At 48.6% G+C, this 26716-nt stretch overlaps 1 protein-coding gene across 3 annotated transcripts in view; it reads right to left on the reverse strand.

The window, feature by feature from the left end:
* PCID2 (PCI domain containing 2) overlaps window positions 1-26716 on the reverse strand; it is a 321918-nt gene that overhangs the window by 39150 nt on the left and 256052 nt on the right. For all 3 annotated transcript variants that reach the window (XM_086934305.1, XM_086934306.1, XM_086934304.1), the window contains exon 14: window positions 21618-21741. In XM_086934305.1, coding sequence (XP_086790431.1) covers window positions 21618-21741 — 124 coding nt within the window. The remainder of the gene's footprint in view (window positions 1-21617; window positions 21742-26716) is intronic.

Consider the following 26716-nt stretch of genomic DNA (forward strand, 5'->3'; position numbering starts at 1 on the left):
AGTGAAGTAATTCTGTGTTTTCTGTCATTTAGAAATTGTCCTGAAGGTGTAAGAATTTTTAAAAATACCGAAACGCTGCGTCGACAACTACCTTTCTCGAATATTGTAACCTGTATAAGTAATGTTGTTTTATGTGATGAAATTTACTATGTGATTTTAATTTGTAATTTTTTTAATGTATATGACTATTTTGGAGCAAAACATTGTTCCTGATGTGTATTGTATTTAATAAAATGAACAAATATACTTTGGTAAAATAAGCAAACAGTTTTTATCTTTTTGATTTGTCAATATTGCACAGTGGGTTATGCAACAGTATGGCACTGGTATCTTTTTTCTGTTAGTCTGAGAATTTATGCTCTCTGTGTCTAGGGACTTTTGATTTTTCAGCTTACTTACCCCCTATTAGGGGACCTCTCTTTGTTTTTGGTGGCAAAGGTTTACCCATCAGGTCTTCTTTGGAGCCAACATTTGCAGTCCATGAGGCTAATTTAGGGTGAGGATGGGATTGTTGACCGCCAAAGGAGGCAGCGGAAATTACTAAATTATTTTTACATGGTTTTGGAGGCACGTTTGGTGCATTGCATTTATTTTCAAGGTATGCCAATGACATTGTTCGAAATAGGTATTGGCCTTACAGATCACCTGGATATAAAATTGAAATTGAACTGAAACAAAGTATTTTCTGTAGTAGAAACCTGCAAATTATACATTTGAAAGGCCTAGTCAATTAGGACATGAACCTTTGAATGTTGTAGGGTGAGGGATCCTCTAGGTGTAGGTTCCATCCTTGGGACTCCAGTAGCCACAGTCATATTATGGGGCAGTGTCTATTTGTAATGCTTCTCTCTGATCGTCACCAATGTTATCACTGGCATCACCCTGCCGAAGTGAAACCTCTGACTGAGCTGCTGTATGTTTTTAGGGCTCCGGTTGCAGGAGATGTGGAAAGGACACAGACCTGATAGCACATGTAGGACCATGGCATGTAATAAATACTGAGGCAGTGGCGGCCGGTTGTAAAGATCCAACATCATGGTCTCAAAGTGTCCAGAAAATCAGCTGACACTTGAACCAATGAAGATAGCTGAAAAAACAATTAATCACGAAAAGGCTTAGGGCGCTGGAATTGGTTGCCATAATTATCAGAATCCTCCGGCATAAAATGAAGAACAAGTTACTTCCTTTCGGTAACAATATTCTTACAGATATATCGTTACCGAAGGTAAGTAACTTGTTCATCTGAAAGAAACTCATACTGATAGATTCCTTACCTTAGAATAGATAACCCAGCTATACCAACCCCTGGGGTGGGTCTGCGAACGAAGATCACACCAGGAAGTCACGGAGAACAGAACAGCCAAAGAAGCGGTCTCTCCTGACTTGGCTGTCTAGGCAATAGTGTTAAGTGAATGTGCGCAGCAAAGCCCATGTAGCTGCCTGACAGATGTCTTGTAAGGGGACAGCACGTCCCAACGCCGTAGTGGCAACTGTCGCCCTAGCGGAATGGGCTCGCAGCCCCAACGGAGCTTCCTTTTTAGCCAGAGAATAACAGGCTTTAATACACAAGACGACCCATCAGGAGATAGTCCGCTTATGTACAGCCCGACCTTTCTTGGCGCCAACGTAGCTAACAAAGAGCTGGTTATCCACCCGGAACTGTTGTGTGTGGTTCAAGTAAAATTAGAGCGCACGGTTTGGGTCAAGATGGTGGAGCCTCTCTTCCTCTCTAGAAGGAGGCGGAAAGAAGATGGCCAACGTGATGGTCTGCCCGATGTGAAAGGCAGTAACAACATTCGGCAGAAAGGATGGATGTGTTCTGAGCACAACCTTGTCCGGATGGACAGATAGAAAAGGAGGTTTACAAGAAAGAGCCTGGAGCTCAATCACTCTCCTGGCAGAGGTGATGGCAACCAGGAAAGCAGTCTTCAAAGTCTGCAAGCGAAGAGAACAGTTGTGAAGAGGCTCAAAGGGAGTGCACATTAAATATGTAAGAACCAGATTCAAGTCCCACTGTGGCATTACGAAAGGAATAGGAGGGAAAAGATGAGTAATGCCTTTGAGAAATCTATTTACAACAAGGGACTTGAAAAGAGAGGGCTGATCAGGGAGTCTGAGAATGGCAGAGTTAGCAGAAAGATGGCCCTTAATAGAGCCCAGACCAGAGCCCCGCTGGGCCAAAGAAAGAAGGAACACAATATCTTCTGAAAGAGGGGCAGATAGGGGATCCACAGCCTTTGATGTGCACCATGCCACAAATCTTTCCCACCTGCAGGCGTATACCAACTTAGTGGAGGGACGCCTGGCTGCCAGAATGATATCACAGGAGGCAAGTCAAGTCAAAAGGAATCTACTGCCGCTGCTCAGTATCCATGCAAAGAGGTGGAGACTGGACAGGTTCGGGTGGAGGACCGTCCCCTGCTGCTGTGACAGAAAATCCTCCAGAAGAGGCAGTTGGATCGGGGGATCCATGGTCATAATTAAGGCTCCGGGTTTGCCATTTAAACGTATTTTTACATATAAATACAGAAGGAAAAATATTTTCCTTCCGTCTGTATTTATAAATAGAAGCGGCAAAATACAACTAAATCGGATTCCTGCCCACATTAACACCTGCTGGGCCATTAATCTCTGGCAGGGGCCTAGTTAACACTTAAATGGTCTTTTAAAGACCTTCGAAGTACTCGGGTGCAGTGATAAGCTCATCTTTGTGTGTGCTCTGGGAGCTGTCTCAGCCCGGGTTGACACACAAAGGGGGCTGGGGGCTGAAGCCCTTTGAGCGAGTGGTGGCTGCTCTCTATGGGAGGAGGGACTACGCCCTTGCAACTTTCATCATTTTGTGGATGGTATTTGCTAATAGTAATTACCATCCACGTTGTTTTTACATTAATGGGTCTACACGTAGTAGGAAGTATTCTGGCAGCACTAAATACTTTTACTGTCCTCGTATGCGAGGGCAGGCAGCCAGGCTCATTTATCAGACACACGCTGCACTGGGCGCATAGGGCATCAGCCCTGTACTTTCTGAGCTGCGCATCACTAATCGATCTATAAATCACTAACTACGCTCTTTCTCAAGACTTCACAGGCTGGGGTGGGGTCAGCAAACATCACTGACCCCACCCAGGCCTGTGACGACTTGGGAAAGGTGGGGTTATAGTGCGATAATGGCATGTCCACCGGGAGGGAGCTCCCAGATGTCTAGAGTGCTCCTTTAGGCCTGGCATTGTGTTTGTGCGGGGGGGGGGGGGGTTGGTGGGTAACTTTGAAGATAAGAGCAGGCCAGGCATCACCGTGAACAGGAGGCTGGCAAAGGGAGGGGCTGGGGTCCGTTTGCAGCGCAGGTACGACCATTTGCGTAGCGAAATGAGGGATTTGGGGTGGCTATGTGGATTATACTGGGAAATGAGGGCTGCATTTATGAAGCGTCTTCTTCTCAGCTTTATAAACATTACTTCAATAATGTCAAACATTGCCATGGTTAAAAGAAAGCTCTCGGTAAAATGTTGTTTACCGTTTATACAATTAATGATTGCATTCTGCCCCATTATTAACCCCAGTCCAATCAAACATGTCTCTGGAGTCCAGGCTTTTCTATTGCAAACGCTGCATCCTGACCTGCACATATATCTATAGCCCTTTCCCCTCTCTTTTAAATTTGTCACACGGTTCCTTTGAAGGCGTTCACTTAAAACGCTGAAAGGAAGTGTTTTTTCCCCCACAATATCATTTCAGATAATTATGTTTCATGCAGGATTTCGTTGAAAATGCTCAACGTCTTATTTACGGTGCCACTAGTTGCTAGCTGAACTTCAAGAGAAAAGATTTGTTTGACACTCAATCTGGCACATTTCACAATGAAAACTTGGGTGAAAGTGTGATTTCAACATATTAAGGTGAGTGCCTAATTTGTTGAGTGGCATTCCTTGGCTGGGACTTTTCTTCACTTTTTTTTTTAATAACTATTGATGTATTGTGTGTGAACCGTTTTTCATCTAAACGGTCTGTAATTGGCACTACTTAATTTGTTCTGTGGTTGCAGGTGGTGGGCACTGGCACTCGTTTTTGGGATGGGGGCTAATTATACAACACATTATGGCCCTGAGATAAATAGAAAAATGTAGACAAGGGAGAAAGAAGGACACGAAATATAGGAAAACCGTGTCAAGGGGTTAAAGCAGGAATAGAAAAGGAACCAAAACAAGTGTGGGATATTGATACTGGAAGGGTAGAATGGTGGATGAAAGCTTTTTATTGGGCAACCTCAGCATTTGGCAACACTTGAAGTGGGCTGTAAATAAAAACGTTGCCAACCTTCAGTTATGCTTTTTATAAATTAAGCATTGAACTTAATCAATGAATGAACTGAGTTCTGTGAACATATATGCGTGTCACAAATTACATGCAGGTAACATAGATCAGATGGTTAACATTCCTGCTGCAGTAATCTGCGTGCAAACTGCGAGTAAAAGGTTAACATCAGTGGTTGAAGTGGGGAAAAAAGTAGGGGAACTGTGGGTGGAGAATCAGGGGGCGGGAATAACCGAAGATTGAATCAGTGGGCGGAGTCAGGCGTGTGGCTAGAAATAGCAAAAAACACCAAAGTTATCTTGGCACTTGTATTGTTGACCGAAACCTGCTGAATATACAAAGAACTTTGCAGTGCTTTTAAAACTCCTGCACTTGTACAAAACCAGTCCCCCCAAACTAAACTGGACCCCTACTCTTCCAGTCCCCCTGGGAAACGCCTGCTCCTGCCCTTTCACTGGTCCTGTCCAGTTAGTACTCCTGCTCATGCTCGATCAACACTCCTGCTTCGTCAATTCCCCTGCCCCCTCCCTTCTTCTGGCCCGTGACTGCTCCTGCCCCGTTCACTGCTCCTGCCCCGTTCACTGCTCCTGCCCCGTTCACTGCTCCTGCCCCGTTCACTGCTCCTGCCAGTTTACCTCTCCTGCTCATGCCTAATCACCGCTCCTGCCCCATTACTTCTCCTGCCCCGTCACCTCTCCTGCCCCGTCACCTCTCCTGCCCCGTCACCTCTCCTGCCCCGTCACCTCTCCTGCCCCGTCACCTCTCCTGCCCAGTCACCTCTCCTGCCCCGTCACCTCTCCTGCCCCGTCACCGCTCCTGCCCCGTCACCGCTCCTGCCCCGTCACCTCTCCTGCCCCGTCACCTCTCCTGCCCCGTCACCTCTCCTGCCCCGTCACCTCTCCTGCCCCGTCACCTCTCCTGCCCCGTCACCTCTCCTGCCCCGTCACCTCTCCTGCCCCGTCACCTCTCCTGCCCCGTCACCGCTCCTGCCCAGTCATCGCTCCTGCCCCGTCACCGCTCCTGCCCCGTCACCGCTCCTGCCCCGTCACCGCTCCTTCCCCGTACACTGCTCCTGCCCCGTTCACTGCTCCTGCCACGTTCACTGCTCCAGCCACGTTCACTGCTCCAGCCACGTTCACTGCTCCAGCCACGTTCACTGCTCCTGCCACGTTCACTGCTCCTGCCACGTTCACTGCTCCTGCCACGTTCACTGCTCCTGCCACGTTCACTGCTCCTGCTACGTTCACTGCTCCTGCCACGTTCACTGCTCCTGCCAGTTTACCTCTCCTGCTCATGCCTAATCACCGCTCCTGCCCCATTACTTCTCCTGCCCCGTCACATCTCCTGCCCCGTCACCTCTCCTGCCCCGTCACATCTCCTGCCCCGTCACCTCTCCTGCCCCGTCACCTCTCCTGCCCCGTCACCTCTCCTGCCCTGTCACCTTTCCTTTCCTGTTGCCTCTCCTGCTCCGTCACTGCTCCTGGCCCGTCACTTTTCCTGCCCGTTCACCGCTCCTGTCCAGTCAGCACTCCTGCCCAATCACCGCTCCTGCCACTTTACTTCTCCTGCCCAGTCACCTCTCCTGCCCCGTCACCTCTCCTGCCCCGTCACCTCTCCTGCCCGGCACCTCTCCTGCCCCGTCACCTCTCCTGCCCCGTCACCTCTCCTGCCCCGTCACCTCTCCTGCCCCGTCACCTCTCCTGCCCCGTCACCTCTCCTGCCCCGTCACCTCTCCTGCCCCGTCACCTCTCCTGCCCCGTCACCTCTCCTGCCCAGTCACCTCTCCTGCCCCGTCACCTCTCCTGCCCAGTCACCTCTCCTGCCCAGTCACCTCTCCTGCCCAGTCACCTCTCCTGCCCAGTCACCTCTCCTGCCCAGTCACCTCTCCTGCCCAGTCACCTCTCCTGCCCAGTCACCTCTCCTGCCCCGTTCACTGCTCCTGTCCTTTCACTGCTCCTGTCCTTTCACCGCTCCTGTCTTTTCACCGCTCCCGCCCGGTTACCGCTCTAACTCATGCCCAGTCACCTCTCCTGCCCCGTCACCTCTCCTGCCCCGTCACCTCTCCTTTCCTGTTGCCTCTCCTGCTCCGTCACTGCTCCTGGCCAGTCACTTTTCCTGCCCGTTCACCGCTCCTGCCCGTTCAGTGCTCCTGCCCGTTCAGTGCTCCTGCCCGTTCAGTGCTCCTGTCCAGTCAGCACTACTGCCCGATCACCGCTCCAGCCCCATCACTTCTCTTGTCCCTTCACTTCTCCTGCCCCGTTCACTGCTCTTATCTGTTCACTGCCCCTATCCGTTCACTGCTCCTGCCGGTTAACGCTCCTGCCCATGCCTAATCACCGCTCCTGCCCGTTCACTTCTCCTGCCCCATCACTTCTCATGCCCCATCACTTCTCATGCCCCATCACTTCTCCTGCCCAGTCACCTCTCCTGTCCCGTCACTGCTCCTGACATGTCAACTCAAATCTGTTACTTCTCCTACCCGTTACTTCTCCTGCCCGATCACCTCTCCTGCCCTAGTACCTCTCCTTTCCTGTCGTCTCTTCTGTCCAGTCACTGCTCATGCCCAGTTTACTCTGTGTACAACATTGACAAATTACACAAGGTGTCAAGTTCCCCACACTAGTCTGTCTGGGGAAAGCTCCTCTGTAATCACCAACTCCGATCTCACTGGCACTTGATATGCTAAAGGCAGAGGGCGGCGCATTGTCATTCGAAAGGGGATAATCAGCCTCAATCGGAATGACAATAGGCCTGCCCTCGGTCTGTGCGAGCGCAGGGAGGGGCTGCTGCAGCTTCTGGAGTTCAACAGAGAAGTGTGAGCAGCCCCTGGAAGCTGAATTAAAAATGTTATCGTTTTAAGTAGAACTATTCTTGCTGTCCCGGGGTGCTTTTTTGAAAGTAAGAAGTAGGGGAACGGACTGAAATAATTTTTAGAAGTAGGGGCACGCCGTGCCCTTCGGTCCCCGCCCACTTCTACCACTGGTGAACATACTAACTAGCTCAGCAGGATAGTGGGCCATACCCAAGGACAACTAAAACTCGAAAGTCGTAGCTTAGACTCCAAGCAGCATTGCTCAAGTGAATTAGTTAACCTGCTGCACATTTGTACATGCAGTTTGCAACAATGAGTAAACTGGAATAGTAATGTATGTAGTTTTGGACAATGTGGTAATTCATAGGCTTGAAAAGGCAATATCTGTAATTAGTGCAATAAATATGACCTGAATCTTTAGGACTAACATAAAAGTATTTTTAACTCTCACCTCATTTGCACATTAGGCAGCTCTGGCCTCTTTGTGCAGGTCACTAAAGCATTTAGCAAGTCCAGGCCTTTCTGACCAGCTCCCCTTGTCCTCACATGCCACTTAAATCTGCATGCACATGGAGGTAAAAGAAAAATGTTTTACAAATGTTTTATAAGGGAGATCCCAAGTAATTTTTCCTGGTAACTGCACCTCTGGGGAGGCAAGTGGGAATTTTCTCAAATATTGTATGAGTGTTCCTGTAAAAACTACTGCTTTTACGTCATTTTATTAAAGAAGCTATGCTAAAAAAGACATTGTTTGGTTCCAATTTATACATATTTTTTCTCTCTAGGAAGAGACCCCTAGCACCACCCTGGGGAGAGATTTGCTCAGTCACTGCACTCTCTCAAGCAATTCATGGTTTTGTCTTACGCCCCAGCACTTTGAAATTTCACAAGCCACCACTGGACTGTATTGTGCTTACTTAATTTGGCGCATATACACATATAGCAAAACCTATAACAACCGTGTGCACCGTCTATTTAAATAAATGAGGAAAAATACTAGCTGCAACATTTTTTTGCTTGCTACAAATATAAATACAGTTGTATACAGATAGAATTACAAAAAAAATAAATATGGATAGACGGAAATGTAAAAAACAAAAATACCATAAAACCAGGAGCCCTAGTCATAATGAATAGCTTGGGATACCAAACTCTTCGAGCCCAGTACGGCGCCACAAAAATGACTTGGGCCTGGTCGTGCTGATGTTCTTCAGAATTGGAATAGGCAGAAAGGCATACAACAGACCGCAACTCCACTCGCGATGTAAAGCGTCGCCTAGCGAGTTCTGCCTTGAAAATTCTAACTCACAGAATTGCTGACATTGTGCATTCTCTTCAGTGGAAAATAGATCTAACCAAGGCTCTCCCCACTGTCAAAAGAGATGTTACACCACCTCCGAGTGAAGACGCCATTCGAGATCAATCATGCACCTGCGGCTGAGTTAATTCGCCCTGGCATTCAATGAACCTGCCAGGTGTTGAACCACCAGGGAAATGCCCTGCTGTTCCAGCATGTCCCGAGGCGCAGAGCCTCCTGACATAGGGTCCACGAACCCACCCAGTCCTGTTTGTTGCAGTACCACATGGCAGTGGTGTTGTCTGTGAACACATGCACCACTTTCAGTTTGACAGAGGGAAGGAATGCCATCAGTGCAAGTCGGATTGCCCGAAGCTCCAGAAGGTTGATATGGAGCCTGGACTCCGCCAGAGACCAGAGGCCTCTGAAATCCGCTTCTCCCATTTGGCCCCCCTATCCCAGGAGGGACGAGTCCGTTACTACTGTGTGCTCCGGTTGGGGAAGGGAGAGGGATCTGCCCTGGACCCAATGTCGGTTTAATGAGCCATCACTGCAGCTGCTGAGCAGTGCCCTCTGAGGTCTGGACGTAATCGGGCAGTTTCCCCTGATGTTGCGCCCACTGGAACTTAAGGTCCCACTGCAGAGTCCGCACATGCCATCTGGCATGAGTGACCAGCAGGATTGCAGGAGGCCATGAGGCCCAGCAGCCTCAGGGTCATCCTGACCGAAACCTAGGATAGAGGTCGAAAGATCAGAACCATAGCCAGAATATCCTGGTCTCGCCGTTCAGGAGGATGGGCCTGAAACTGTGTCGTATCCAGAACCACTCCGATGAAGAGGAGCTGCTAAGAGGGAATCGGGTGCGACTTCGGCACATTGAAGGAGAACCCCAGCAAATGCAGGAGGTCGGGCGTAGTCTGGAGGTGGGAAGGCGACTGCCTGGGGCGAGCCTGCCTTCAACAGCCAGTCGTCGAGATAGGGGACGACTGGAACCCCTGATCTACGCAGATTAGATGCGACCACCGCCATCACTTTCGTGAACACCCGAGGGATGCTGGTAAGGCCAAAGGAGAGCACGGTAAACTGAAAATGCTCGTGGCCTACCGTGAACTGCAGGAAATGCAGGTGAGCCGGCAGGACGGGAACGTGGAAATATGCGAGTCCAACGCTACAATCCAGTCTCCAGGGTTGCAAGCAGACGAGACATGAGCCAGAGTTAGCATCTTGAACTTCTTCTTCCAGAGGAAGCTATAGACATCCCTGGGGTCCAAAATAGGACGCAGGCCCTTGTTGTTCTTGGGCACCAGAAAGTAGTGGGAATAACAACCACATTGTACCTCTGGCGCAGGAACTCGCTCAATGGCCTCCTTGGCCAAGAGGGCTGCAACTTCCTGTTGAAGAAGTGCCAAGTGATCCCCTGACATGCGGTGGTCCTGGGGTGCCATGGCTGGAGGGGAAGTCTCGAAGGGGAGGGAGTCGCCCCTTCGGACTATTAGTAAAACCCACCTGTCCGAAATGATGGTGCGCCAGTGGGGGAGATGATGGCGAATCCTGCCGCCCACTGGCGTTTTATGGACTTGAAAGACCGAACTAAGAAGGTTTTGGGGCAGTGATGGCCGGGGTGGAAGTGGACTGATCCGCCCGCTGGCCCCCTAACCCGCCTCTGCGGGTCCCAAGTCCACGCTGACACTGCTGTTGCTGCAGCCTGTGGCTCTGAAGCGAACATTTTGGGGCGCCCCTTCCGTGGCCACAAAAGGAGCGGAAAGAAGGAGGGCGAGTGGCCGAAAAGCCGAAGGACCTGGCCGTAGCCCGCGAGACCTTAAAATGCTCCAACGCACTATCTGCCTGGCTGCCAAAAAGGCAAATGCCATCAAAGGGCATGTCCATCAGGGTGTTCTGGACATCACCCGAGAAGCCAGTAGTCCTCAGCTAGGCATGGCGGCGGAGCGCCACTGTCATGGAAATCGCTCTGCGCAGCAAGTCGGCGGTGTCAAGGTCACATCCTACTGTGAACTTGGCTGCATCTCTCCCCTCAGCAATAGCATTAGAGAGCACTCCGGATACTGAGGCAGCAACAGCCAAGAGGCATGTGGTGTTCACAGACCGCAGCCCTGAACTGACGAAAGAAAGAATCTTCTTACCAATTTGTTCCAGTCTCTTGGGATTCCCTGTCCGCGGGGGGAGGGGGGTGGGGGGGGGGGGGGGAGTTAGGGAATGCGCTCTGGACGTTGAGCCTTGGACCACCAAGCTCTCAGGGGTGGGGTGTATTGTGAGAGGAAAATAGGGTCGCCCGGGCCGGGCGATGGCGTCGGGCCACGTTCCTATCCACAGGAACCCCTGTGTTGGGCCTAGACCAGGTGGCCAAAAGAACGTCAAAGTGCCTCATTAAAGGGCAGCAGTGGCTCCGCAGAGGTAGCCGCCGGCTGAAGCACTTCTGTCAGGAGGTTAGTCTTGACGGCCACCGTAGGGAGTTGGAGGTTGAGGGCCTCCGCCGCCCTACACAACACCACTGCATATCTTGAACCCTCTTCCGTAGCCAGGGTAGGAGTTAGCATGCCAAGGTCCGGAGAGGTGTCGAGACCACTGGCATCCCCCAGTTCCTCTGCCTCGTCCGGGTCATACTCACACTGAGCTGTGAGAGGGTCCTCAGACCCCCCCAGTCCTCCCCTTCCTCCGAAGGCTGATGTACAGGCCGAAAAAACGGAGGCTGGACATAAGGGTAGAAAGGCCCCACCGACGTCTGAATCGGTGTCGAGTAACGCCGTTCCGGCTCCATGTCCATGTAGGGGCTGAAACCGGGGGCAATGTAGTCCGGTGCCACGGGCGACGTCAGAGGTGCTGCTGGTGGAGTCGACGTTGGTGGAGGTGTAAAAAGGTCAATCGGTGTCGACTGGGTTCCAGGCCTGGATCCTTGGGGGCCTTGTGGCGTTGGAGCCAGAGCCAACTAAGATGCCAGAGCCGGAGCCGCCTACAGTGAAGGGCAAGGGCCCCAAGTCGGGCCTGCGGGGCCCGAATGTGTGCCGGCAGGGCCCAACAGCCCAAAGAGGCGGGTCATAGCTGACAGAAATTCCTGCAGCTGGGCCGGAGTCGCCGACCGACCCGGGAAGGGTGGGTAGGCCTGACCCAGAGTGTGAAGACTTCGATCCTGACGAACGATGGTGATGGCTCTCGATGGTGATGGCTCTGCGACCAGTCCCTTGACCTCCCAAGGGACCGGGACCTTGAGCGGCGCAGAGCCGACTGCTGGACCTCAAGCAACTTTCGGGACCGCTCCCGCAAAGTCTTCAGCGCCATGGCCCAGCAGTTGGGGCACGACTTGGGGTCGTGGTCACGCTCGAGGCAGTAGAGACAAACATGGTGCGGGTCCGTCATCAACATAATCCGGTGACAGTCCTCAGCAAAACTTGAAACCAGGCATCCCTACAACACCAGGAGTCGATCGACTTGGAAAAACAGACAAAAAGCCTAAAAAAACTCAGTCAAAAAAAGGCTAGGGGGTACCACTCTCTCTGGACCTGCGCTTGATGGCGCAGAAAAAGAAAAAACTGACGCCAGCGCTAAAGGGTGGCGTCTAAGTAGCTGCAGTGATGTCATCTTGGCGACCTCGACGCCAACGATGGACGTGGAGCCGCGCAACGCAACCCTCCGACGCACAGGGGTACTGCTGAAGAAAAATGTCTGTATCTAGTCTGACACCTAGGGGTAATTCTAAGGTAAGGAATCTATCACTATGTGTTTCTTTCAGACTGTCCAGTTTAGGAGGACTAAATGACTGTGGGTCATCATGGCAGTTAGTCATCATCTAAATCCACTGGTATCAGGTTTCTCAGCTCCACCAACATTATCCTTCTCATTGCCAAATTCTTCATCCTCCTGGTACAAGAAATGAGTGTTTCTCCAAGATCTGTGGTGGAAGTAAATGTGTGATATGAATGAAAGATACCTTTAACAGGAAAGGCAATTTTGCTGTGATTTGTCTGCAGCAAAAAAAACTGCAGCTGGAAATGAAGCGGTTGCCAACCTAGTCCTCATCAATGTCATCTTTATTGATGGAGGCATAATTGACAGAGTGATCGTCAAAGGAGGGGTTCTGATAGAATAATTGACAACAAAGTAGTCACAGACAAGAATTCCAATGGAGAATAGCCATTCATCAATGAGGCAGTTAGGCGATGAACAGGTAGATGACAGAGGAGTCACTGGAGAAGCAGGCTAGAATGGCTTAGATTTAGAGGGTGAAATCTTAATGGCCGTGGATAAGCAATACTTCGGTCTGGACAGCTAGGGGGTCACTGTAGATGAGACTGTCACAGATGCCACTAAAAAGATGGAAGGCAAAACTGTCATCATGGAGCTCATAGCCTGTGAATCTTTGCCTTTTCCAGGAGATTGCCACTGAAACCAGGTGCAATCTCTTCAACATTTTCCACGGCACCCTCCTATAAACCATCTTCTGCTTCACCTCCTGTATCAGTACCCTTCTGAGTACACATCTATTGTGACGTATAAATAGCAAAAAATACTACCAAGCACTAAAACCTGCCTGTTTGTTATCAAACCTTGGATGACAGTAGATTGCCTAGAACTTAAATGCTCAAAATAGTACTTCTGTTCTTTAGAAACAAATTAATCACCATCATACTTCCTTCCATACTCCCCCGCTCAACAATAACTCTCAATTGCCAGATATGACCCGTGAACTACACCTTTTCTAAGTGTCTACTTTAGCATAGTCAACCTCTCGTCCCTCTACAAGGCTACAAAGCAAGAGGAGGGATTACAGAAATTACCATCATCTCCTGACACAACGGTGCCAACTTACTGTACTTTGGCTTGTCAAAATGTAGTGTCTTCAAGCTCCAGGTTGCACAAGGAAAACTAGTAACTGGAATAAAAAAAAGTCCAGGAGTCTCAGACTCCATAATCCAAGTCTAAATCTACTATAGTGGCTTTCTGCCAAACCCAGAGACTCTGAACTGGCTTTGTAAAATAAAAGTATATCAACATCATATTAAAGGCCACAAAGACTGCAGAGTAAAAGCACTATTGAAGGTAAAACTGATTTTATGGGTGAAGTCCAACAACTGCTAAACTCAAACACCAGCAATCATTTGAACACTGCCCTTTGGACACTTGCTTCGGACACACAGTTTAAATTGGAGCTTCAATAAAGTGTACTTATTTGAGTTACTCTGAAGAACAGCCCCGAACAAGTGACTTTACTAACCAGTTATGGAGCACAGAATCAAGAGGGCAGCTTATCTGCTTCCTGAGACTTCGAGTTCTTCTCCTTCGGACAATTTTTACTTACTACTTGAAACTATTTTCTGACTTGTATGCTCCTTGTCTAATAGTTAATGTTTTCATTTTATTCTTGTTTGTCCAGAAGAAACATGGTCTCATACTTATTGTTGGCAAATCATATTACGAAGGCATTCATCACCTACAAGGCTGTTTCATAAAATATCTAATCAATTTATATAACACGTCACACCTGGAGGCATCTAAGTGATACTAAAACAGCAGTGGGTCTCTGTTTTCCATGCTTTTTCATTTTTTATTTTTATTTATTAACATTTTATTCACAAAAAACAATGTACTGTAAAATCAATACAACAGACCAATATATCAGTTATATCCAGCTAGGATCAATTCATAGCACATATTTAACATTATGACCAAAAGAAAAAAAAAAGAACGGGCTTCTGAAGAAGCAGTACATCCCAGGCACATGACTGATAGCTTGACATTCACATCTTGGAAGGCAGCCTCGGTACTTCCATTGCTGAAAAAACCTAACCTGGACCCCTCAATTCCAGCCACTTTCCGGCCAATCTCAAGAATTCCTTTTCAGGCTAAGATTCTAGAGAAACTTTTGAACTCCCAATTGGCAGGATTTGTCCGGAACACGCATACCCTATAGGACTCCCAATATGGGTTCCGGGAGAATCATGGGACCGAGACTGCCTTGGTGATGGCAGCCGAGGAGCTCAGGAGGATTCTGGACGGAGGAGGGAAGGCCGCCCTCATTCTGTTAGACTTGTCGGCGGCCTTCGACACTGTTAACCATGAGATTCTCATAAATAGGCTAAAGGATCTAGGTCTTCTTCCCTCTGCTACCAATTTGTTGGCCTCATTCCTGGAAAACAGAACCTTTTCGGTTGAGCTTGGGGAATTCTCATCAAGGGCCTTTGATCTGCCATGGGGGGTTCCCCAGGGCTCGTCGTTGAGCCCGTCCCTTTTTAATCTTTACGCCGCCCCACTAGCCAACATCATCAGGAATTGCGGGTTCGTTCCAATATCTTACGCGGACGACACCCAAATTGAGGTGGCTATCTCTAACAACACCACGTAGACCGCGAACAGTTTCAGACTCTGCATGGACCAGGTCAGCAACTGGATGCAGGACAACTGTTTAAAACTTAACGGGGACAAATCGGAGGTTATGTTACTGGGCGCCACCCCGGACATCTGTACCAATCTCTGGTGGACGGACAGCCTCAGTAGATGTCCAACGCCGGTGGACAAAGTAAGGAATCTAGGGGTCATATTTGACTCCAAACTCACCTTCGAGACCCAAATAAATAATCTCTCCTCATCGGTATGGTATATTCTGAAACTCATTAGGAAACTGCTGCCGTACATTCCACCCGACACCGCCAAAACCTTGGTTAACTTGCTAGCTCTATCTAAACTAGATTATGGCAATGTTCTTTATGCAGGGTTACAAAAACAGCTGCTACATAAACTTCAGCGTCTCCAGAACGCGGCTGCCAGGCTGGTTCTGAATATTCCCAAGTGTGAACCTGTAGCGCAAAAAATGCAAGGCCTACACTGGCTCACGGTAGGGAAAAGAATCCAGTTTAAATCAGCTTGCCTAGCGTACAAATCACTTCACGGTTCAGGCCCTGGGTTCCTGAAAAGTAACCTAAAACCTTACGAACCAACCAGGACGCTAAGATCCAGTAGTGCCAAACTCCTGGTTACTCACAGATTCAAAGAGCTTAGGTGGGGGGGGTCCGGGGGGGGGGAAGCTTCATTGGCTACACGGCAAACATTTGGAATAAGCTTCCAGCAGATCGGAAAAACAGCCCCTCTCTATGGTCGTTCCGCAAGAACTTGAAAACCTGGCTGTTCTCATCTTAACCAGGTGGTGCACCACTACTACGGTCAGTCAGTCTCTATCTCTTACAGCGCCAAGACGCCCTCGGGCATTCGAGCGCTCTACAAATCACAAAATCAAATCAATCAAATCAAAATCAAATCTTCCAAGAGGTTAACAATATTATAAGAATATGGACGTATCCTAGACCCCACCCAACCCCCACAACATCAGACATATCTGAAGTCCACATTGATTTATGTCTGGTTCTCCTCCGGGACCACATTCTCCAAGGCAGTTCCATCACCACCTCCCTGTTCTCTAGCCCAATCAAGAAACGGTTCCCAAATGTTACCTAGTCTCAAGGCGGCCGGCATCAACTCCCGAAAGACACTCAGTTGGGAATGACCATATGTCACATCTTTTATCCAATCTTTAACCAAGGGTACCCTACCCCTCCCCCAGTGCACGGCCACCTGACGTTTAGCGAATAGTAAAAGTGCATGAAGTTTACATGTTTTCACTGGATTATCTTTGACATAGCCCAGCAGACACAGCAGAGGGGTCATCGACCGGGACAAACCTATAATCTGGTTGATTATACGGTGTAATCCTATAGGTGTTTTGTAATACCTGTGGAGGAATTTGAAATGGACCGAACTAAGCTTGTAGTTAGGGGACAGCTCAGTAAATTGACAACAGTAAGCGAGTGAGTGCGAGGGGTAGTTCAGAGTTCCACCCCTGAAGCGCGCTGGGCCGTAGTATCGGAGCATCCACCTGCATGCCTGTATAAAGGCGTGTGATTAGTTTGCGTGGTGAAAGGGAGCGCAGCAGATTTTCCAGGACCGAGAGAGTAGGCCGGGGGACCGGGAAGTCTTCATGTAAGGCACGGCAAGCAGAGCATAATTTATGATATAGAAACATGCCAGCAAATGACACACACTGACCATCAATCTCGACTGGGAGTTCCCTGAATGTGTTGTTAGGGTATAAGTCCGTAAACGTGTGCAATGTCAGTTTCTGAGCCATCGTTTTGCTTATCCCGTCTTTGACACCGGGTACCATTGGGTTTTGCGCTTTTGGTATAGAGGGGGCGTACAGTATTCTAGCACCCGCCTGTCTTCTCAGCTCATCCCACGCCCAGGGAAGTGTTTCAGCAGTGTCAATGTCCTCTCTTGGATGTCTATATGACTGATACAGCGCTACCCTTATAGGTACAGGCTTAACCACACCAGTCTTGACTGCAACATGCAGTTGGAACGGTGTAGGGTGAACCCAGTAGTATAAAAACTGTGCCTGCGCACAGGGGGCATATAGCTTAATATCTGGAGCCCCCATCACCCCCTGCGCCAACGGTAATGTCAATAATTCCCAAAACACTCTGGCTTGTCCTCCAGTCTACACCAGCGATATCAAAAGAGAGCGTATCGTTTTAAAAAAGGCTTGCGGAAGGATGAGCGGCCGGTTAACAAAAAGATATACAAATATAGGTAAAATTACCATTTTAGCCAGGGCAATCTTTCCGGCCAGTGATAACAGTAGACTCGACCATATCGCCACCTTATTCTCCAGCCAGTTAACAGCGCGACCATAATTCAGGCTCCATAACTCCTGCAGATCACGGCTAATCCATATGCCCAAATACTTAACCTTCTCATTTTCCCGTCTTAGCGGAAACTCAGTAGCCATGACTCTCGTGTTGTCTGTCAGGGGGAATATGACTGACTTCGCCCAATTGATGGATATACCTGATAGTCCTCCAAATGTAATGAATTCTCTGAGCAGGGGATTTAAATTTAACTCAGGGTCTGTAAGATAAAGAGTGACGTCATCTGCATACAATGAAATGAGTAGGCTTCTGGTGCTAAAACCAATTCCTCTGTCCGTGTGATGCTGCCTTATACGTGCGGCTAGAGGCTCCATTGCCACAGCGAAAAGTAAGGGAGACAAGGGGCACCCCTGTCTCGTACCACGTGAGATTGGGAAGGGGTCATACAGGAGCCCATTGACCCTTATCCGAGCAGAGGGCTGAGTGTATAATAAACGGATCAGGCCAATGAACTGGGGACTAAGCCCCATGAGGCCCAATATTGCAAAGAGGTAAGCCCACTCCAGTGTATCAAAGGCCTTAGTGGCATTGAGAAACAACGCCGCGGCCTGTACATGCGGGTGTAGGTAACTTATTACCGAGAAATGTAGACGAATATTATGATAAGTTGACCTGCCAGGAATAACCCAAACTGGTCCAGGAGGGCAATGCGGGGGAGCAAAGGCTGCAATCTGTTTGCTATCAATTTCGCTAAAATTTTGACATCAACGTTGATCAACGACAGCGGTCTGTATTAATCTAACTCAGTGTCAGGTTTTCCTGGTTTTAACAAAGTAAAATGATCGCTTCCCGCATGGTTGGGGGCAAAATGCCAGGCTCCTGAGCCTCCTCATACACAGGAGACACCAGCTCCTCCGCTATATGCTTCATAGAATGCGGTTGTTAGGCCGTCAGATCCCGGTGCTTTGTCTGGAGGCATGCCTTTTATAACATCAGCCACGCCTTCAACGGTAAAAGGGATGTCCATATATTCCCTGTAGTCATTGTTGCACCAGACCAGTGCCTGGGAATCTAGGAATTCCTTCATGCCCTCCGGACAGCTATCCTGAGGGGCCATATATATATATAAGGAGGAATAGAATGTGGAGAACTCCCTGAGAATATCCACTGTCCTCTAACTGGGTCTCCCTGCGGGTCAGTGATCTCAGGGATATATGCTACGGACCGTGGGGTACCAATCATACCGGCAAGTGTTCTCCCCGGTCTATCGCCCTCCCCATATCTGCGCGCCTCCGCATGCTACCCAAGAAACGTTACTTCGCGTTGTGCTTCCTCGGCGTAATCCAGTAATTTGGTTTTTAGGAGAGTCAGGGGTTTGGAATTATCAAACGCAGAGAATTTCGCTTTAAGTTCTTAAATTTGGGATTACAGGTAAGTAAGCGTGCCCCTAATGGCCTTCAACACTCTGGCCTAGCGAGCGATACATTGGGTTCTGATGACCACCTTGAATACCTCCCACAGTGAGGCCTCTGTATCGACAGAGCCAATATTATTAGCTAAATAGTCCATTATATCTGTACATATTTCTTCTCTAAAAGCATTGTCCAATACTGCTTGTGGGGGAGTCTCTATGAAAACGCACATGGCACTGAACTAGGTAGAGCTAGCCGTAGAAAGCACCGGGCACGGTCTGATGAGGTGCGCGGCAAGTGCGCCACATCTATGACTCAACTGGCCACCTCGCTGGAAGCCAGCCAAAAGTCCAACCAAGCCCAAGCTCTATAATGTTCAGAAAAACAGGTGCCCTGTCTAGTCAGGGGGTTACGCAATCTCCATACATTACACATATCACCATCCTCAAGGACAGTGTGTAAAGCTGCGCTCGCTAGATTCCCGCTTCATCCCCATATTCTTTGACTGTGCAATGGATCCAACATTGGTCTGGTACATGATCGAAACAAACAACAACCCAGCACCCACCACAACCCCAAAACAGGTTGAAAGATACCCCCGATAACAAACATGTGAACAAGCAACAGACGGGAAATTTCCCATGGGGGCAGGGCGACCAAGAAACTGCAGGGAGGTAGGTCTACAGCCAAACTGGAAAATAACACACAGCAGTGCCTAATCACCAAGTACTAGCATGGTATGTCTGCCTGCCCTATCCACCCAATCTACATACCTCCCACATGAAGGCGACGTGTCTCAGTTCCTGAACATAGAAAATAATCTTCCCCACCATCCAATTCGACTCCCTGCCCGATGGAAGTGTGAGTATAGAGATAGTAGCAGCAACTTGCAGAGGCCAACCCATAACAAAGGAAAGAGGACCACAAAACAAAATACAGACATCTTGAACCCAAAAAACAACACATTAGGAGAATACGAAGTATGTATGTCCCATCTATAAAACCCAAATGCCCTCAGTCATTGTCACTTAACTGGTTGCCTGCAGATGACTCCAGCCAGGAACTTGTCGCATTTTTTCCCCCCTACGTGTTTTGCGAATTTTAGTGCAGACTTGGAGTCGGTGAAGAAATGAGAGGAACCGTGTGACACCTTCAGCTTAGCAGGGTATAGTAGCGAATAGGGGATTTGTGTCTGCATGAGGATTTTTTGGGCTGGTAGAAATTTCCGTCTCACCGCCTGGACGGCATGTGTGAAGTCCGGATAAAAGGAGATCTGGTTTCTTTTATGCGTTATGTTCCCCATCACACGCGCCTGCCTCAAAATGAGTTCCCGGTCCTGGTAATTTAGGATTTTCGCCAATATTGGCCAGGGAGTGGCCCCGACCGGAGGTTTAGGTCCCAAGGCACAGTGAGCTCTCTGCACCACAAAGACTGGTGAAAGGTGGGTATCAAAAAGTTCTTGAAGCACGTCTGTTATGAATGCCTCCATTTTAACAATGGCCGTGGTCTCAGATATGCCAGTAATGCGTAGTTTGCATCAGCGCGATGCGCCTCCAAATCCTTATTTTTCGGGTGAATTATACCCAGCAGTTTGTCCATCTGCGACAGCTGTTCTTTCATTTCTACCTGAAATTCATGGAATTCAGTCCGTATGTCCAGACAATGTTCGTGGACACCCACCTGAGCTTTGACGGATTCCATTTGGGTCGTCAGAGTGTCCAGTTTGGCGTAGATGGTACGGAGGCTGGAGCGCATCTCTAGCATGAGCGTGTGGATGTCTTCCCCCTGGTCCTCCGAGTGATTTTCAACAGAACCTCCCACACCTGTCTCAGGCTCGGATTCTGTCAGCCGGGTTGCTCTCCTTTGCTTAAAGTTTATCTTGGGTTGTTTTGCGTCTTGCTTACCCATATCGGCTATGTGGATGTGCACCACAGCAGCTGTCTATCCTCCACGCCCGAGCCTGCCATACGTGACACCTACACACCTCCGAGTGGCCGCTTGGCTATCACCGACCTTCGGGCCACCCAGACAGGAGCAACAGCACAGAGTCTAGCTGAAGACCACACCTACACCTCACTAGAGAGCATGAGCTGCCCCCTTCAGTGGAGCTCCTCAATTGCAGCGCCACCAATCTCCGGGTAATTCAATGGCATTCAAATGCTGGTGATCTCTCAGAGCATCCCACCACTTTTGCAAGGGTGTTATGAGGGCGACAGTCCATAGAAGAGTTTGTACCGGATCAGGAAGGTGCCCCTATGACTAAGACTGCCCGCAGCCACCACATACCACAAACTGTCCACACACTGCTGGATGACAATACAAGGGCCTCGCCTTGGAGCAGACATATCACAAGCGCTCCTTAACTCTTACCGGGAGGTGTCCGGATCAGCATCCACCCGCCAGCGCCACCGGGAGGCGTACACAACAATCGGGGCTGGTTCCAGATCCAGCTCGGGTCACTCACCGCTCAAGATGGCGCCAGCGCAGCCCGGAGCACCCAATGTCCGTCACCACGTGCTCAAACCACAGTGCTGCGCGGCAGGGTATTGCCACAGTCATGTCCGAACCTCTGCTTTCGTTGCCCCCTTAGCCGAGGGGCCCACAGGTCAGCCGCCGCTCGCCAGTGCTTCCCGGTGGGGCATATGTTTCCACCAAGGACTCGGCCTCGATTTGGACCCAGTCCCCGGCTTCACGTCATCAGAGTCCACACTGACTCCCGGGTCGAACTCCGCAGGCGTGTATCTTCTCTTCTGGAGACGGAAGGCGGGATATCTTGGCCCCGCTGTGTACCACAAGTATTACTCTACAATTAGGGTGCACTCCGGCTGGACCGCTTCCCCCTAATAAACCGATTTCTTCAAGATTAATCCTTGGCCGACGGAGCTCGCCCACTAAGCGGCCATTCCGTAGCTCAGCAAGCCAAGTCTCCTAGGTTTTCCATGCTTACCAGGAAGGTATCAGTTGAATAAATAGATCTTAATGCATCGGGTAACAGATTCCTTCATCTACATGACATTGTTAAGAAGTTCTGTTGTTTAATGGCACGGTATAAAACATAGCTTCATTAAACCTTAAAATGTAAAATTAGGTCCAATAATTCAATATTGATGGAAACAAATGAAATAAACCAATACCATGTATATAAGAGTGGCTATGATGCACTGGACCTCATCAATATCCACATCCTCGACCTGCATGAATTTCAAGGCAACCAAGAAGGCATCAAGAGATAACTGGTGGGTTTTTAGTATCAAGTATCTGCAAAGAAAGTAGAAATAGGTTACATACGAATAAGAGGTTAAACACATTCTTGCACTAAAACATGTTAAGTATGCTAAGTCTGTCCAATATGACTGGTGCTGCTTTATTATCCCCTCTAGGGATCTACCTGGTAATGAGCAGCCCTGCTGTGGAAAGATAATTAGGATCCGAAAAGGACTATTTCTAACAGTGGCATAGAGATATGATGTTGTGACCAATGAATCACCACAGTGTGATCGGCATGCACTGATGATGGCCTGAATCATTACATAATATATATACAGATTTGAAAAGTGAACTAACCACAGCACTGCATAAATAGTGCCGTCTGAAGGCTTTATTCTCTTCTAGCGGGATGTCACTCAGTCAACAGCCAGTGGCAAAAAATAAAATGGCGGTACTGGGAGAGGTGAGTCAACTGGACACGTTTTTGATGATGTTTCAGAAGAGGAGGCAAATACATTGTGGCACCGTGAGGTTTGCCCCTTTCCACAATGCTATCCTATATCTTCAAAACCTAGGGTTGAAAGTAGTTCAAGTCTGTATAAAATGTACCTGGGGTGAACTAGGATGGGAATTACAAATTAAAGGAGAGCCAGAGGACAACATATGGCTAAGTGATTTGGAATACAGAATAATACACAAGTATAATCACAGATGCATGATCATAAGCCAATATGTTTTTCAACTTGGGTAATATTGTAATGCAGCAATGGGTATTCTTTGCCGGACATTTTTTCATCTCCATGTAGTTGTTTGCAATTAAGCTTCCAAACAGTGTTGGTTCAATATGTTCAAAACTGAAGTGCACTAAGAAGCAATGTGGGACGGACACTTCCTTTCACATTGGGTGCTAACCTGTTACCTCTTATTGATGCAAGCTGTTTCAAATTTAGCCAACCTATCAGAGATGGATACAATACCACACATAATGGTAATTGCAGTGTATAACAGAACCTAATGTGGTAGGTTTTTGTTTAAAAAAAAAAAAAAAAGTCTGGCCAGTTAATGAGTAAACTGTGTACTATAATCTATTCCCGATGTTGAGGAGGAGACCGAAACATCATATCCATCACAAAGCCGAACACTGAAATTTGTTATCTACTGCGAATGGGCTCCTAAACATATTGCTTCGGTCTGAGGACCCCCATGTGGTCAATAATATATGTCGCAATGTAGAGTTCCCTGTTAGGGTCCACCCCTCTAGCACTCTGTAGTCTCGTCATCCCGGGGTTGTTCAACTATTGTATCATTCAACATAAATTCAGACAATGAGTACTCCTTGTTGTTAGGCGATCTTTATTCGTTATCCGCCATCTTCTATTTGAATTTCTCAAGATCACATTGCTTCAACAGTGATATATTTCGGACCAAACTGTTAATTACATTCCTCCATCCCGCTGCATTTCGGGCAGAAGCCCTTAGTCAAGGGATCTCGGTTTAGTTTGTTGTGGTCGTAAATGCGCTTCCGAATGTCCGGCAGTGCACTCCTAGAGGGGACGGATGCTAACAAGGGACGCTACATTGTGATTTAAGAATACCCTCTTTTATCAGAGAGCGAGACATTTTTTAGCACGCTACAAATTGAATATTTAGGCAACCTTTGAAGAATTTAGAGCGTGTTCTTTCACTTATTTAAGTTGTCAATAATATATGTGTGTGAGAAGTTGGCCTGATATATGATGTTTCCAATTCTGGGGGCACCTTGTATCAGTCCAAACAATCCCTTATGATGTCTGGTTGTAAGTCAACCTTATTAGACAAGCTATCCTAATGGTAGCATGGACTAGGCAGCCTTAAAGGCTTAACTTCAGAGGTTGTGTTAAGCGAGCTGTTTTACCAATCACAATCCTGTATTCTCAAATGAAAGGACACTACACAAGTTATATATTATAAAAATATATGTATTTATTCTCAGAATAATCCTCAGTACTCTTTATGAGTAAAGAGGCACAAGCGTTTAAACAAAAGCACAGTAAAGCATATGAAAGTTGCACAATTATGGATGAGACCAGGTGGCCACTCAAACCATATATTAAAAAAGTGGTATAAGTACCCCTTTACGAACAGTGGTCAGGCCTAGGGCCTGGGGAATCGCTGGGACTGGTCGGGACTAGCAGTGAAGAAGTCGGGAAAAGCCCGTGGACTCGGGTGCAGCGCTTAAAGCACACGCATGCACCAATGCAAAGTCAATGATACGTAAAAGTTACAAAGTTACTGTTTAAAGAGTCTTCCGACTGGACTAGGACTACCAAACTTTAGACTTAGACACTAGAGGTGTGTACCTGTGTAGGAACTCCGGTGCTAGTAAGTTACCTCACCCACAGGAAGCGGGTGCATAGGTGTCAAAGTGTGTTGGGTTTTGTCACACAGTTCGATGATGCCTGGAGATGAAGATGCTGCAGGCGTCCAGATGAGAAGTGTCCGGTGTGATCCAAGGGTGGATCGAAGTTGTAGAGTACCTGGAAGAAGAGGGGACAGAGTCTGGGTCACTCAGATGTGACTAGGGTGGAACCAGGAAGGAACCAGGCAATGTCGGGCGCAATCAGGTGGTTGTCGTGAAGCTTGTCTCCGCTGCCACGTGGACTCTAGGGCATCTACGACGACCAGGAGTGGATCACGAGCTGTCCCACGAAGGCTCTCGCTGGCGACGGTGTTGGGTTCCGGATTGGAGCTAACAAGCCTTGGCAAAGGCAACCCACGCAGGATTCAAAGATCGCTTCTTGCTCGGACTAGGAAAGTCAGAGAGGTTGCCCCTTTTGAGGGGAGCGAGGGCCAGTCGGGAGCATCGAGACCAGCAGTGTAAATTCAAAGGTTCGTCGGTACTGGGGCCACAAGCCAACGGGCAAGTGACCGGACCAACGCGTCGAGCAGGAAAATGCAGAAGGGCCCCACGCAGCCCTCGGAGAGTGTGGAGGGGTGAGCTTTGGTGCAAAAGCTGCTCGGGCTGGGGCTTCTCAAACCCCAATGCACAGCTTCGAGGGAGCCTCGGGAGCTGCACGGTCAGCGCTTCGTTGTTCTTCCAAGGTGGCCGGCCCCACGCTTCAGGTTGCCTCCACGGGTCTCAGCTCTGCAGGGACTGTGGATCGGGCTGTTAGAAGGCAGGCACGCTGGGTCTTGTCGATCTCTGTCGCTCGAGTTCCGGCGGGAACTGCAACAAAGCAAACGTCGAGGTGCTGGATGGTGCCTGTTTTCACAGGGTGGTCACTCCTTGACCACAAGGGAGATTCTTCAGTCTTCTACGTCGAGTAGGATGTCGAAGGGTCCAGAGTTTCGTTTCATAAGTTTCAGTCAGGATAATCTGATGTGCATTGGCACTGTCCCCACTCTTATTCCAAACTGGGGGCTGGATTACCTGCTAGGTCCCTCCTATGGGTGGGACCCAGGAAGGGGGTGGTTACACCCCTTTCCCTTTGTCCAGGGTCGCGCTGGGACTGGGGCCGGTGTTCCCCAGAACGGGTTTGACTAAATTATGCAAGGGGAAGCCTTGTGCTCCCCAGGCAGTGTCTGGTTTCTTTCAACCCTCCCTGCTACAATCCACTATCTCCTGTCTGGGGTGGTGTGCAACCTCCCTGTGACAGGATATCTATTGTCTAGGCCTCCCCTGCCGGAGTTTCGGTCAGCAGCAGGAGGTCAGACTCATGTCTGTGGCAGCAGCATCCATTTTGTGATGCTGGGGCTCTGGTTAGGATTAACCGCGTTTTAGTAAAGTAACATGTCTTCTCCCTCTAGAAGGGTGGAATGCTACCCCCGTCGCCAGGACTGGCGAGGGGGTAGTATTCCAAGTTGTATGACACCAAACACGACATGTTTTGATAAAGCCAAACCAAAGTTAGCAAGTAACCGCGATGGATTATAATGCACTTAAGAGTATATGGTATGGCAATATCCCGGAACAGCTAAGGGAGTTGGTCCCGACAGCTGCAGATAGGCTCAGCTCATGCTAGAGCACCATCTCACATAAAACCAATCACTCTGCCTCCAGGATTGTTAAGGCCTGCCATAGGAGTGACTGATAGGTGTATATGTGTCCAGTTTTAGGTTTAGATATAGGTATACTATATCTAAGCAAGGGGTGAGTACACCACCTTGCCCCAGCTGAGTGATCAGCCAGTTGTGTCGATTTAAGTACCAGCCAGGGGTGGTAAAAGATATGCTGCAGCCCCTGGTAGGCCTTGGATGCACCTATGCCCTGAGCACCTATAGTGCATGGTACAGGGGCTAACAAGGTGTCCAGTTCCAATTGGGTTATGTACCTATAGTACATGTATATGAATTTAGACAGAGAACAGCAGGCTGTGGGTCTGATTAGCAGGCCCACAGCCACATTAAGTCGAAAACCAGTGAAGCAAAAAGCAAATATTTGGGGTGACCATAGGATAGCAGACCCTACTCTCCTATACAACCACACGCAGCAAAAACATACTTAGATTCTGACATGACATCCCAAATAAATTCACTGATTACGTTGGTACATTGGTGGTCATGTCCAGAAGACTCTTCATGAACTTATTCTACATACCGCCTTGGCTTCATACAACTTTTCTTGCAGCAGCGAGGTGACATACTATTGCTCTAGCATATTAGTCCTTGTGGCTACAGGACAGAAATATCTGTGTATTTAGCATGGAGTCTCAAAAATAAATCTTTCTGCTATATTTAGACAATTTTTTATTTTTCCTACACTCCAGGTTTCAATAAAGGCTTACTGAAAATAATATGTACCGATGATACAGTGCTTGGTGCAAGAGAGCTGTGTATGCGTATATTGCTAAAATCAGCAATTAGCCATTTTGGGGTTGATGAGCTAGCAACAATTATTTAAATCAAGAGATGATCATTGACCGATTACTACTTGAACAACCGCAAAATGCAGGCTTGTGTTGAGGGAACAGGAAAGAGCAGATAAATTGGAGTGAATGTACAGGCTATGGAAAGTTCACAGCTTTAGCAGTGACACTGGGCAGGCTAC

This window comes from Lissotriton vulgaris, chromosome 8 (assembly GCF_964263255.1).
Source record: "Lissotriton vulgaris chromosome 8, aLisVul1.2, whole genome shotgun sequence".
In the NCBI taxonomy this organism is placed as follows: Eukaryota; Metazoa; Chordata; class Amphibia; order Caudata; family Salamandridae; genus Lissotriton; species Lissotriton vulgaris.